This window comes from Dama dama, chromosome 4 (assembly GCF_033118175.1).
Source record: "Dama dama isolate Ldn47 chromosome 4, ASM3311817v1, whole genome shotgun sequence".
Classification (NCBI taxonomy): Eukaryota; Metazoa; Chordata; class Mammalia; order Artiodactyla; family Cervidae; genus Dama; species Dama dama.
Window position 1 is genome coordinate 63,142,653 of NC_083684.1, and position 14,032 is coordinate 63,156,684.

Consider the following 14,032-nt stretch of genomic DNA (forward strand, 5'->3'; position numbering starts at 1 on the left):
GGTCCATTCAAACCAAGGGGAGCAGGAATCTGGTAAGCGCTGTGAGGGTGGCAATGAAGGGGGGAGCCTGTGAAGTAGAACCCGGGGTTCACTAAGACTGCTGATCACAAGGTGGGTGGTTGTCTAGAGCAGGTGCTCACAGGACTGGCTGGCATGAGTTCAAGGACCTGCAGATGCTGCTCCCCAGACAGACGCTGAGGCAGCAACAGCATGGAGCAGTTCAGGTAAGCTCTCAACAGTACTCTGTATAATCCTTATTGGAACCATCACATGTCCCAGCAGTTACAGAGAGGAGTGGAAAGTACAAAGGAGAAATGATGGGAAATATCCAATTATTTGAGGCATAAAGGCAGTAAGGAAACTAATTGTTACAGATATCATCCCTCTGTGCTAACAAAGAGTTTATTGTTAGGTATTCTTCCCAGCAACCTTAAATCGGTAGGTTGACACTTCATTCATTACACACGAACTTTATCACAAGAAACCATCAGTTTTATTAACATGTAATATCACACCTAGAAAGAATAAAACCTTTTCCAATCCATTGTGTAACTGATTAAATACAGATTTCAAGCATTAGCAACGAGATTCATTCCTCTGATACAATGATCTCAGAACTCATTTCTAAGGTTTTAAAATGGAGGCTAATCATTTACGAACGAAACAAGATGTACACTAATTACATGCCTTTTCTGAGAAGGGTTTCCATACATTTCTAGGGTATCAGAGGTATCTTTATTTGAAACATGTCAACTAATATTCATGACATCTGTTGATATTATAAAGATACATCAAGAGTTCAGTGAACTGTCATTGTATTTTCCTTAAAATGCAAGTGACATAACTATTGAAAATGTGCATCTTACTTTAATATGTGGAATTACTCCCTGAACACTTACTTCATGGTGACTTATAGGGATGTTTGGCATGAATGACTAACACCTCCATTTAAATGTTCAGTGTACATGCTACATCACTGTGTCCTTAATCTCCTAATGGAGAATAAATATAAATGATTTCTCTCTAGGATAGAAGGCCTTGTCTCATCTTTGAGTAGCAATCATCAAAAACATAACTTTGCATACACACTAAAAATGAAGCATAGCAGCATGGAGTAATTTGAGAGTTCAAGAACATATCTTGGTTTTCAAATAATCACAAATCATGTCAATATAAGCAAAGATATATCGCTAATAATTGTACATTTCTAAATACCAATGCTTCATCTTCTGATCCATACTAACATATCATTTTTCTATGTTTTAACTATGGATTACTATCTACAATACTTCTCCTGAAGAGAACTTCAAAAAACAGGATTGATGAAATGCTTTCTAGTGTGCGGGCTTCCCTGAAAGTTCAGTTGGTAAAGAATCCACCTCCCACTCCAGTATTCTGGCCTGGAGAATTCCATGGACACAGTCCCTGGGGTTGCAGAGTTGGACACAACTGAGCAACTTTCACTTTTTCTAGTGTGCAATATCTGGTATTTATTTAGATTTAACATTCATTAAATACTTTTCTACATTGTTTTATGTCATTTCTTATCTTTCTTAAATAAACCATCCTGTATTTTCTGAAGTGTATGTTTAGGACAAACCTCTTCCATCACTTATTTTATTTCTAGAGTTTCTCTCCAGTATGTGTTTTCTGATGTTTAGTAAGGTGAGAGCTCTGATTAAAGCCTTTGCCTCTTTCCTTACATTTATAAGGTTTTTCTTCCAGTATGAATTCTCTGATGTTGAGTAAGATGTGAGTTCGTGATGAAGGTTGAAGTCATTCTCCCTAACTGGCAGTTGGAGAGCCAGGCTGCAATATGTCCCTATGAATGATGCTCATAATATGAGTTAAGAGCATCAAGAGGGGGGAATAAAGAAGGAATTCATAGGGCCTGGGCGCCATCTCAGGCCTGTCTGTGCTGATCGTGCTTGGCCACCTCTCCAGTGGACTCTGAACTCTCTGCTTAGTGCCTGTGGGAACGACAATGGAAGGATAAGACCCCTCCAGACAGGGGAACCTTGAAGATCATATCCAGGTTACTCATCACCTAAGGGAAAACAAACACTAATCACCCCTGCCTCCGGGCACTATCTATCAGAATGTAAGCACAGGCTTATCGGTTATTAACTGGTTGGAATGTAACCGTGGGCTTATTGATTATTAACTGTTTGAACACAAACACGTGAATGATGGGATTATTGTGATTGTATTTACCCTTCCTTTGTACGCATCAAGGGATTGGGGTGGTGGGTTTGGACACGTACACATGGGGTATAAAAGATTTTCACAAATGTTGGTCTGGGCCCTTGGCTAAGAGGAGACTCTACCTTGGGCCCGCCGGTTTAATAAACTGCACTCACTATCTGCATTGTCCTTCTGAGTGAGTTTGTTTCCTGGAAAGCATGGCTCTCACAAGGCAGTGAAGAACGAATTTGACTATGAAATTTCTAAGGTCATATGTGTAGTTTCCAGTGGACTCGAAAAAATATGGTAAAAAACAAAAAAAATCTGTCCCCAGTATTCCTAGACGTTTGGAAATTTTTTCACAGCTCCACCCACACATTTCTGACTACGGACAGAATTAGCACTTTTTCAAGTGCTTAATATAGTTACTCAGGAATATGCAGATTTTCTAAAACCTCCCCAAAATGGACAAGTTATTAGGTCATGCGAGTTGTTCCAGGCCAAGACAAGTATTTTGGTTCTAACTGTGAATGTGAAAATTAATCACTGGAGAAAAATACACAAATAATAAAAAAGAATCAGGAATGGGTCAGGAGATGACGCTCTATGACAGTGACAGAAATAAACCTAGGCTAATCCAAAATCATCTCCACTGAAGCAGATCTTCTCAAACCGGACGCCAAAGTATGACTTCCTCCCCAAAGCTTGTCCCTCTCACCTGACTTATCTGCTTCATCCATAGACACACACCTGGGTGTATGGCTGTCTCCATTCTCCTTACATCCCAGGGATCCTTCATTTGCTCCAGAAACGTGACCAGGTCCAGCTTAGAGACCACAAGACCTGTTCATCAGAAAAAGGAATATGTGTTTTCTGAAATATTCATCAATTTCCAAACCAATGTGTGTACAGGTGAGAGAGAAGTCAAGGGAGAAAGTTAAAGTAGCATTAAAAAAATGATTTCACAAAATAGTTTATTGGAAGCATCTTTAAAAGACAAATGCATCAAAATCAGATTCTGATATTATGCTCAAGTACTACTAAGGCAAAAGCACGCAGTGGAGTTCCGGTTTTAAGAGGGGAGTGGCACTATTTGATACCACAGAACTTACAGAATTTCCAAGAACCTAGAATGAATGATACGCAGGTCAAGAAGCAACAGTTAGAATCATACATGGAACAGTTGACTGGTTGCAGATTGGGAAAGGAGTTCATCAAGGCTGTACATGGCCACCCTGCTTATTTAATTTCTATGCAGAGTACATCATGTGAAATGCTGGGCTGGATGAATCACAACCTGGAATCAAGATTACCAGGAGAGATATCAACAACCCCAGATAGACAGATGATATCACTCTAATGGCAAAAATTGAAGAGGAACTAAAAGGCTCTTGATGGGGGTGAAAGAGGAGAGTGAAAAAGTTGGCTTAAAACTCAACATTCAGAAAACTAAGATCATGGCATCCAGTCTCATCGTTTCATGGCAAATAGATAGGGGAGAAGTGAAAACAGTGACAGATTGAATTTTAGGAGGGGGCGGGGGCTCCAAAGTTACTGCAGATGGTGACTGCAGCCATGAAATTAAAAGATGCTTGCCCTTTGGAAGAAAAGCTATGATAAAGACAGCATATTAAAAAGCAGAGACATCACTTTGCCAACAAAGGTCCGTAAAGTCAAAGCTGTGGTTTTTTCAATAGTCACGTATGGATATGATATTTGGAACATAAAGAAGGCTGAGCACCAAAGAATTGATGCCTTTGAACTGTGGAGAAGAGTCTTGAGAGTGCCTTGGTCAGCAAGGAGATCACACCAGTCAATCCTAAAGAAATCAACCCTGAATATTCATTGGAAGGACTGATGCTGAAGCTCCAATACTTCTGCCACCTGATGCGAAGAGCCAATTCATTGGAAAAGACCCTGATGCTGGGAAAGATTGAGGGCAGGAGAAGGGAGTGGCAGAAGATGAGATGGTTGAATAGCATTATTGACTCAGTGGATATGAATTTGAGCAAACTCTGGGAGTCAAAGAAGGCTAGGGAAGCCTGGCTTGCTGCATTCCACGGGATCACAAAGAGTTGAACAGGACTTAGCGACTGAACAACAAGGAGGCAGGTTACATCAAGAAAGGTTATTTTCCCCTAGAAAGTAGGGATCTTAACCTCTACTGGACAAAGCAGAAAATTCCAGGAAACATTGTAGAATGAATGAACTAAAACCCTGAGTATACATAAGGGATTCTGGAAGCAAGTTATCCTCACCCAAGCAAGCCCGATTCCCGTAATTGTCTAAATCACGTCCCTGAATAAATCCCACTGACTGAGGTCCAGGCATTCCCACTCCTCTTGAGTGAAATCTACGGTCACATTCTGGAATGTCAGCAGCCCCTGAAATATAAAGGACATGAGCCACGTGAACCTGGGAAGACTTCCTAATGTGACCCAAGTTGAAACCAGCAAGAGAAATGGTTTTGATTTAGAAGAATGTCTGGTGTTACACAAGAATATAATTTTTATGCTGCTGTATGTTCCACAGTATTTATAACCCCAGGAAAAGAGAATGAGATATGATCCACAGACCACTATAGAAACTATTCTGATCTGGAAGAGAAATTATAAAAGAATCACATCAACAATGACCTATCTATTTTTGAGTTGTACTCGTGTGACACAGGATAAATTGTCTATCAAGGAAACCATGTTAGTGACTCAGTCATGTCTGATTCTTTCCAACACCATGGACTGTAGCATGCCAGGCTTCTCTGTCCATGGGATTTTTCAGGCAAGAATACTGGAGAGAGTTGCCATTTCCTTCTCCAGGGCAATCTTCCCCACCAAGGGATCGGGCCCGGGTCTCCCATATTGCAGGCAGATTCTTCACCATCTGAGCCACCAGGGAAGCCCCCTATCAAGGAAACAGGAAATATTTTTAGAAAGCATGATGCTCTGATCTAAGTAAGAGTTCTGGAGTGGGGCCAATGTGTCGCTTTTTTTTTTTTTTTTTTAGTTGGAGGCTAATTACTTCACAACATTTCAGTGGGTTTTGTCATACATTGATATGAATCAGCCATAGATTTACATAGATTTAATTCTGATACATGAATGACCGTTCTGAATAGCAAAGAGGTAGACCACTAAGGTAAGAATTAATACTTAAGTTTGAATTTTAAGTGTTTTACAAAATTGACAGGTCTGATAGAATAGTACCCATAGCAGCAATAATCCTTTGAAATATTTAGTATATACTATAAGTCTTTCTAAAAGTTTTTACAGGGTCTTGAATGCATCACATAGATAATATAAAATCAACAACATTGTTTTTTCACTGATTAACAAATATTTTGTCAAACATTCATTAAATGACAGATCTTGAATTTGCTTAATTTTATCGGAACTAAAATTTAACTAGTAAAACACAAATACACAGAGACAACACTAAAGAAAGAGTATAGGAGTTTTTCTAGGGTCTTCCCTGGTAGTCTGAGCTCCCAAGTCAGGGGGCTGGGTTCAGTCCCTTGTTAGAGAACTAGATGCCACACCCACAGCTAAAGTTTGCATGCTTCAACAAAGTGTCCCACAAGGCTCCAAGATTCTGCAGGCTATGACCAAGACACAACTCAGTCAAACATAAATAAGTGTATTTTTTAAAAAGAACTTCATATAACTGGGGAGAATACCAAAACAAGATAGAAAAATAATTTTAACATTTTCTTGCATACAGACATATATTAAAATGAGACTACATACTGAGTAAGAGTATTAAGGAAAAGCTAACATTAGAAAACTAAGATGACGGCATCCGGTCCCATCACTTCATGGCAAATAGATGGGGAAAGAATGGAAACAGTGGCTGACTTCATTTTTGGTGCCTTCAAAATCACTGCAGATGGTGACTGCAGCCACGAAATTAAAAGACGCTTACTCCTTGCAAGGAAAGTTATGACCAACCTAGACAGCATATTAAAAAGCAGAAACATTACTTTGTCCACAAAGGTCCGTCTAGTCAAGGCTATGGTTTTTTCAATAGTCATGTATGGATGTGAGAGTTGGACTATAAAGAAAGCTGAGCACAGAAGAATTGTTGCTTTTGAAATGTGGTGTTGCAGAAGACTCTTCAGAGTCCCTTGGCCTGCAAGGAGATGCAATCAGTCCATCCTAAAGGAAATCAGTCTGGAAGTTCATTGGAAGGACTTGTGTTCAAGGTGAAACTCCAATATTTTGGCCATCTGATGCCAAAAACTGACTCATCTGAAAAGACCCTGATGTTGGGAAAGATTGAAGGCAGGAGGAGAAGGGGACGACGGGATGAGATGGTTAGATGGCATCACTGACTCAATGGACATGAGTTTGGGTAAACTCCAGGAGTTGGTGATGGACAGGGAGACATGGAGTGCTGCGGTTCATGGGGTCGCAAAGAGTCAGACACAAATGAGCGACTGAACTGAAGTGATTCATGTTCAGTTCAGTTCAGTTCAGCTGACTTCATTCATATTCATGTCAATAAAATCGATATTCATGTCAATAAAATCAGTTCATGTTCAGTTCAGTCATTCATATTCATGTCAATAAAATCGAGATTATTTTTAATGGGTTAAAATATATACATCTACGTGTAGATGATATTCTTTGTATATTTTAAATACACTAGGGTGCAAACATATACAATGGTATAAGATAAATTAGAGCTGTTGGCGCTGAAACTTTAATGTCTTGAAAAACTGTATCATTTTGCAGAGCTGTATCTTAGAAATTCAACACAGGTGAAAACAGATTACCGTCAATAAGATTGTTGCAAATATTTTGATAAAAAAAATGCAAAAATGTAAGACCGTGTCTGTGATATGACCGAGGAGTGTACTGGAAACATCACACTTGGGCTTGAGTGATGAAAACTCCCACTCCCAAAACCCAGTATCGATCATCAACACAGTGAGTGTTCATTTTCCAAAGCAAAGAGAAACCAAGAAGATGTGGAGTTTCTCCATTAACTGTGCGGGTTTTCACATGGTCCTCATTCCATTTTTCCACAGCCTTGTTTAAAGACAGAGGAAACAAAGTGAACTTTATAGCCTGATAATCTCAGAGAAATCACCAGAGCCAGTGGACATCATCTGTCATGGTGTAAATGGATCGCACGGAAGATGCACTATCAGAACCTGGGCATTTCAGAAAAAACAAGGAAATTATAACTTGAACCTAACATAAAAAATATCACTTTTATGCAAAATTCATTTCATATATACTTCCTCTGTTTTGTATCCTAACAATGTTGTCACGCGAGTGTCTGTTCCTCTCTTCTTTCTCTCATCACAACAAAAATTTGGAGTGATGGACATTAAAGCCCCTTGGCGGGTCACGGCTCTCGGATGACAGACCGTGTTATAGCTCTTAAGTAAATCAGTGTTAGAGCTCTATTTATTTAGATAATACCTGGAAAACCCATCTTTGAGTTGTGAGAACAAATCGATCCCAAGACACGAAGAGAAGATCACCCCATCGCGCGGGAGAGAGAGAGATGGAGACAAGAAGGAAGAGGGGCTTTGGCTCCTCTTTTTATCTGTTTCTCTGCCTCTGGGTCTGTCTTATGTAAATCGGGCCTAGGCAGGCGCTTTTTTGTTTTCCCTGAGGTTCTCACTCCAGTCCTCGGACCTTCCTTTGTTCTATTTTCGCGGGCTTTCCCTTCCAGGTCTTTTAGCCACCGCCATTTTGGACTCTTTTTCCCTATTCTAACTACCTAACAATGTGTTTCACTATTAAGTCTTAGCATTACAGAGGATAGTATCTCCTAGTTTTCTTTTTATTTCTGAGCATTTTCTGAAAAATTCTGGATCACTGAGTTTATTCAATATATAAGGGCATTTTATAACTCCTAAAGAGCTGAAATGGCATCCACATGTAAACTCATCACGACATTTCCCCTAGTTCCCTAAGATCCCAACACCGTACCACATCCCAGTGGGAATCTCGGATACCAGTGCCTCTCCGTGATTCTCTCTCACAAACGGAATATATTCACCCGTTGAAAGTCGCTGATTCATAAGTTGAGAATTCATCATGCTCCGTAGAAAGCCAGGATACAGACAAGGGAGACAAGATTCTGGGATACAAGGGAGAAGTGTTCTAAAGAGCCAGGCTTCACTGGGATAAGAGGAAAAGGAAAAAATAAAGAAGTTGATAACAAACACCCAGGCAGAAAAGTTAGAAGCAGAGAACTAAAGGTTTGCAGGGTCTCAGTCCAGGCATTTCAGGAAGAAAAGCAGACACAGCCCCAGACCCGGGACAGGACTCCTACCTGAGAAGCTGCCATTTCCTCCTCTTCTTCCTCCTGCTCTGCGTCTTCTCTGGGGATGTTACGTCGCAAACTCACATCTGCATCTTGAGAAAATACCTTCAAAGGCATCCATGCAGCTGTTTAACCTGCAACTGCTGCAGGGAAAGAGAAGAAAAAGTTTTCCTGTTTCCCTCACCCTTTTCTGAGCTCCTTCTCGACTTTCTGTGTTCCCAATTTGTAGTGGGGAATCAAGACTAACCTGATAATGCTAATCACATCCTGATGCTCTACACTATTTGCAGATCGTCCGGGCTAGTTCTTCTCCTTCGTTTTCGAGTTACAGAGAACAGTTCACGAGAGACAATGTACGCTCCTTCTGGCCTACCTGAACCAGCCTAAGAGGGTTGTGATAAAAGTGCAAGAGGAAGACCTGCATTCAGAGCCCTGAGGGGAAACCTAACACCTGAGACCTCAGGAAGGGAGGGTAGAGGGAGGGAGCTTCTAGAAACAAAGAAGGTCAACCTGATTCCCTGGGGAGGGGCTCTTTCTATCCTAGAAAGGTGTGGTGGTCCACAGCCCGCCTGTACCCGTGGTGGCTGGGAGGGTAGAGGTGAGTTTTTGTCGGAATCACCTGGGGGTCTTGGGTTCCTGCCAGGCTTTACTTGCAGAATTCTTCCCAAAGATCTCCCCTGTCCTTAGTTTTGTTCACACCCCCTCTGCAGCCTGGGGACACAGGATTTCACGAAATGATTTGCTTTGTGACCACCTCTCTGCAGGCGTGGCACCTCCAACTTCAGAGACCAAGAGCCTGGAGGCACTTCCATCCTCGCTTTCTTGGAGAAGAAACCAGGGGCAGCAGGAGGCCTGGAGAGCTGCAGTCCAAGGCATCTGAGCAACTGAACTGAACTGAACTGAACTGAGCTGGACACGCTAGGTTCACAGTGCGTATGGGCGGAGCCAAATGCCTCTGAAAACGATGCCCTAAATGCTATCTGATGACCAACCAAGGAAGTAATGATCGGTGTTGTCATAAGTTACATTAAACATGAATTAATATGTGAGAATGTTGCTCTACTTCCTGTGTGTTTTTCTAGGTTTTATGAATCGACTGCTACAGTTCGTTGTCTCCTCCATTTAGAGAGCTCTATTTTCCCACATCTTTAAAGCATAATGACCAAGGAAAAATTAAAGATAGAAGCATATTCATCTTTCTCCTATTATATATTCTAAAAAATATTCAGTCTGCATTCACCAGTACCAACTTTGTAGAAGATTTATTTCACAGCAGATTTGAGAATAAAGTATAGACATTTCCCATATACCTGTTGTTCCCACATGTGGACAATCTCCCTACTTAGCTTTCCCCACCAGAGTGAGCATTTGTTACCACTGCTGAATCTACATGGGCAGTAAATAGATAAACCCTCTAGTTTACCCCTGTGTTCCTCTTTTAGGAATGTGCACTCCATATCTCTAGATAAATGTTTAATAACATGTGTCCATCATGACAGTTTAACACAAATTATTTCATGGTCCTGAAAGTTCTCTAGACTTAGGATATTCATAGTCCCTCCTTTGAATCCCACAGTAATCATGGACCTTTTTAATCTCTTCTATATTTCTTACTAGATTCCCAGGTGAATGAGTGGTAAGGAATCTGCCTGCTGATACAGGTCATCCAGGTGATGTGGGTTCGATCTGTGGGTCAGGAAGATCCCCTGGAGGAAGAGATGGCAAGCCACTTCAGTATCCTTTCCTGGGAAATCAATGGAGAGAGGTGAGCATGGCAGGCTACAGCCCCTGGGATCACAGATACTCAGACACAACGAGCACACTTAAGAACATTTACCTACACCAAAAAGTCATATTGTAAAAATCCTACTTTTTGTAGCATTTTCAAATGGGCTTCTTTCACTTGGTAATGAAGGAGGAAACAGACAGAGCTGGACTCCGTCTTAGGCCAGGCTGTGAGCATTAGGCTAAAGGCATGGTCACCCTCCCAGTGGACTCTGAACTTTGTGCCCTGGTGTCTATAGAAATGGCATACCAATGGAAAATCAGATCCCACCCCGCCCCCCCCATCAAAGAGCCTCAGGAGTTGTACTTGGACTCTGTTGCCTAAAAGAATATGGTAATTATCTCTGTAATACAACAAAATGGTAAATTCCATTCTGTTTATTCGGATATGACCACAGGCATGTTGATAAATATCCACTGTTTATTCAGTCCTGTGACACATGAATCATGGGTTAACTTTGATCGTGTCTCTCTTTTACCTTGTCCAGACTAGTTTCAAGGAATTTCTGGAGGTGGGTTTGAGCAAGTACACTTAGAGTATATAAAGTTTTCTCAAAAACTGTTCGGGCTCTCTTGGGCTCGGATCTAGGTTGCGTTAACATGGCGAAACGCACCAAGGTCGGAATCGTGGGCAAATACGGGACCCGTTTTGGTGCCTCCCTCAGGAAAATGGTGAAGAAAATTGAAATCAGCCAGCACGCCAAGTATACCTGCTCTTTCTGTGGCAAAACCAAGATGAAGAGAAGAGCTGTGGGCATTTGGCACTGTGGTTCCTGCATGAAAACAGTAGCTGGTGGTGCCTGGACCTACAACACCACTTCTGCTGTCACAGTAAAGTCTGCCATCAGAAGACTGAAGGAATTGAGGGACCAGTAGAAGCACCACCATTTGATAATGTTGCTAGCCTATAATAAATGGGTTAATTTATGTAACAAAATAAAAAAACTGTTCGGGGTCCTTGCTAAGAGGAGACTCTGCCTTGGCCCCGCGGGTGTAATAAACCGCACTCCACTATCTGCATTGTCCTTCTGAGTCAGTTTGTTTCCCAGAACGCATGGCTACAACAGTAAAATACGTGGAATGATTGTCAATGTATTTTATGCCTTGAAAGCTTAACATGCAAAAGCTTAAGAACTACCTCTGCGCCTATATTCCTGCTCAGTAAATAAGTTCATCAATACCATTTTTGAAATTCCATACATATCTGTTAAGACAATATTTGCACAAATATAGAGATCAGACGTGGTCACAGCAGGAGAAGAAGAGGGGGACCAATTGAAAGGGTACCATTGACATATATACACCACCATGGGTAAAACATTGAAGAAGACTCTTGAGAGTCCCTTGGACTGCAGGGTGATCCAACCAGTCCATCCTAGAGGAAATCAGTCCTGATATTCTTTGGAAGGACTGATGTTGAAGCTGAAACTTCAATACTTTGACCATCTGATGTGAAGAAGTGACTCATTTGAAGAGCCCCTGACGCTGGGAAAGATTGAAAGGGGGAGGAGAAGGGGCCGACAGAGGATGAGGTGGTTGGATGGCATCACTGACTCAGTGGACATGAGTTTGAGCAAGCTCCAGGAGTTGGTGATGGACAGGGAGACCTGGTGTGCTGCACTCCATGGGGTCGCAGAGTCAGACACGACTGAGAAACTGAACTGAACCGATGGTGAAAATAGGTAGCTGGTGGAAAGCTGCTGTTAACCACAGGGAGCTCAGCTTGGTGCTCTGTGCTGAGGAGAGGGGTGAAACGGAGACCACGGGAGGGAGGGCCAAGAGGGAGATTTATGTACACTTACGGCTGATTGACGATGTCATACAGAACAAACTAACACAATATTGTAAAGCAATTATATTCCAATAAATAAATATAAATATATATATATGACTCAATAGGAGAAAAAAGCTAAACAGACTCGTCAATCGATGGTAGAGAATCCATCTGACAGTGCAGGGGACAAGGGCCTCATCCCCGATCCAGGAATACTCCACATGCTGTGGGGAGACTAAGCCTGTGCCCCACAGCTGCTGAGGCTGGGCGGGGCAGCTTGCTCTTTTCCATGGGCAGGAGGCAAAAGAAAGATGCTCACCAGCGCTAAACAATAAGAAACGCTGAGCAAAGCTACAATGATGTATGACCTCATTCCAGTCAGAAGAACAATGAGCAAAAAGCCCACTAATAATATCATAAACGCTGAAGGGGTTTGGAGATCAGGGAACCTCCTACATGGCTGGAGGAAATATAAGCTGTGGCAGTCACGTGGGTAGACCATGTGGAAGTTCCTTAAAAAACATAACCTCCTGACATTTAAGGAAATGAATTCCATGAAAAGTAGACAAAACAGATTAATCAACAAATTGACAAATTTTATAGTTTTTAGTAAAACAACTGGAATTCAGATATGACCAGTTTTGATCTAGCATTTCTATATTCTCTAATTAAATGTGTAAGAATACACATACACTCACATATTCCTTCTTGGTTTTCTCACTGCTAACATGTATATTTTCAGATATTTATATCTTGTATTCAATGTGTGTTATATAAATTATATTATTTATATATCTTCAGATATTTATATATTGCATTCAAAGTATGCCAAAGCCATGAGAAAACAGTTCCTTTAAGCCTTACAAGACACATGTGCTAAGATTTATACAGGGTAACATTTTACACATCTTGGTTTAGACAGAATTTTCCCATCATGGCTTTTGATTATTCTTTTTGGGACTTTGTTAAACTTACATTTGCTTAAATGAGCCCCTGAAAAGTTTTAGCTAACAGAACAAAGGCCAATTGCAGCAGGTAAGTTTATCACTCTAGGTCCTCAGAGAATTCACAGCAAGCCTTGAGGGCCCCTGAGGAAGGTCAAGGCTAGAACCAGGCAGAGAAAATTCCAGTACTTGGGGTTCAGACCTGACCCTGGGTGAAGTGCTGTGGGTCTCACAGCCTGAGTGTGGATGGGTCCATTCAAAGAAAGACTAGCAGGATTCTCGTGAGGTCTGAGTGTATCACTGAAGGGGGGTCTGTGTAGTAGACCCTGGGTTTCAGCAAGACTGCTGGTGTCAAGGAAGGGGTCATCTAGTGCAGGTGCTCACAGGACTGGCTGGTGTGAGTTCAAGGACCTGCAGGCTGTCTGCTCCCCAGACAGACGCTGAGGCAGCAACAGCATGGAGCAGTTCAGGGGAGCTCTCAACAGTACTCTGTATGATCCTTCTTACTAGAACCACCATGATGTTCAAGTAGACAAAATGGGAGTGGAGATACAACATAGAAATGGTGGGAAATATATGAAGTTATGAGAGGTTTAACGGCAGTAAGGAACTAATTTCTACAGATGTCATCCCCCTGTGCTTCAAATAGTTTATCATTACGTTACCTTTCCTGCAACCTTAAATAGGTGGGAGAGGTTAATGCTGGTGGTGCGTTAATCCTTCATTCATTCCACATCAATTGTAACACTGAAAAACCATTCACTTTTATTAATTAACATACATTAATTTTACACAGATGGAATAAAACCTTTTACAATTGTTGTTTGATTCTTGATTAAAATACACATTACAAGCTTCTAAAAACTTTCCTGTTTCTCTTATGAAATGATCTGAGAATGTGATGTATATGGTTTACAAAATGGAGGCTAATTTAGTAAACATGGATGGACATTAATTATATTAATATGACTTTTCCAGAAAGAATTTTCTGTACTTACATCAGATAGAAGAGGTGTCCTTACTTCAAGCCTGCCAGGTAATATGCATGATTTCTCTATGTTGCTGT

At 41.3% G+C, this 14,032-nt stretch overlaps 2 protein-coding genes across 2 annotated transcripts in view; one reads left to right on the forward strand and one right to left on the reverse strand.

Moving 5' to 3' along the window:
• Nucleotides 1–1,623: 1,623 nt before the first annotated feature.
• LOC133054742 (zinc finger protein 91-like) overlaps nt 1,624–14,032 on the reverse strand; it is a 45,659-nt gene continuing 33,250 nt past the window's right edge. The window contains 2 exon segments of the mRNA XM_061140006.1: nt 1,624–1,719; nt 1,721–1,769. Of these exon segments, the coding sequence (XP_060995989.1) occupies nt 1,624–1,719; nt 1,721–1,769 (145 nt within the window).
• On the forward strand, nt 10,837–11,139 carry LOC133054758 (large ribosomal subunit protein eL43-like). The gene has a single exon (XM_061140056.1). The coding sequence runs from the start codon at nt 10,849–10,851 to the stop codon at nt 11,122–11,124; it is 276 nt and encodes a 91-aa protein (XP_060996039.1). The 5' UTR covers nt 10,837–10,848; the 3' UTR covers nt 11,125–11,139.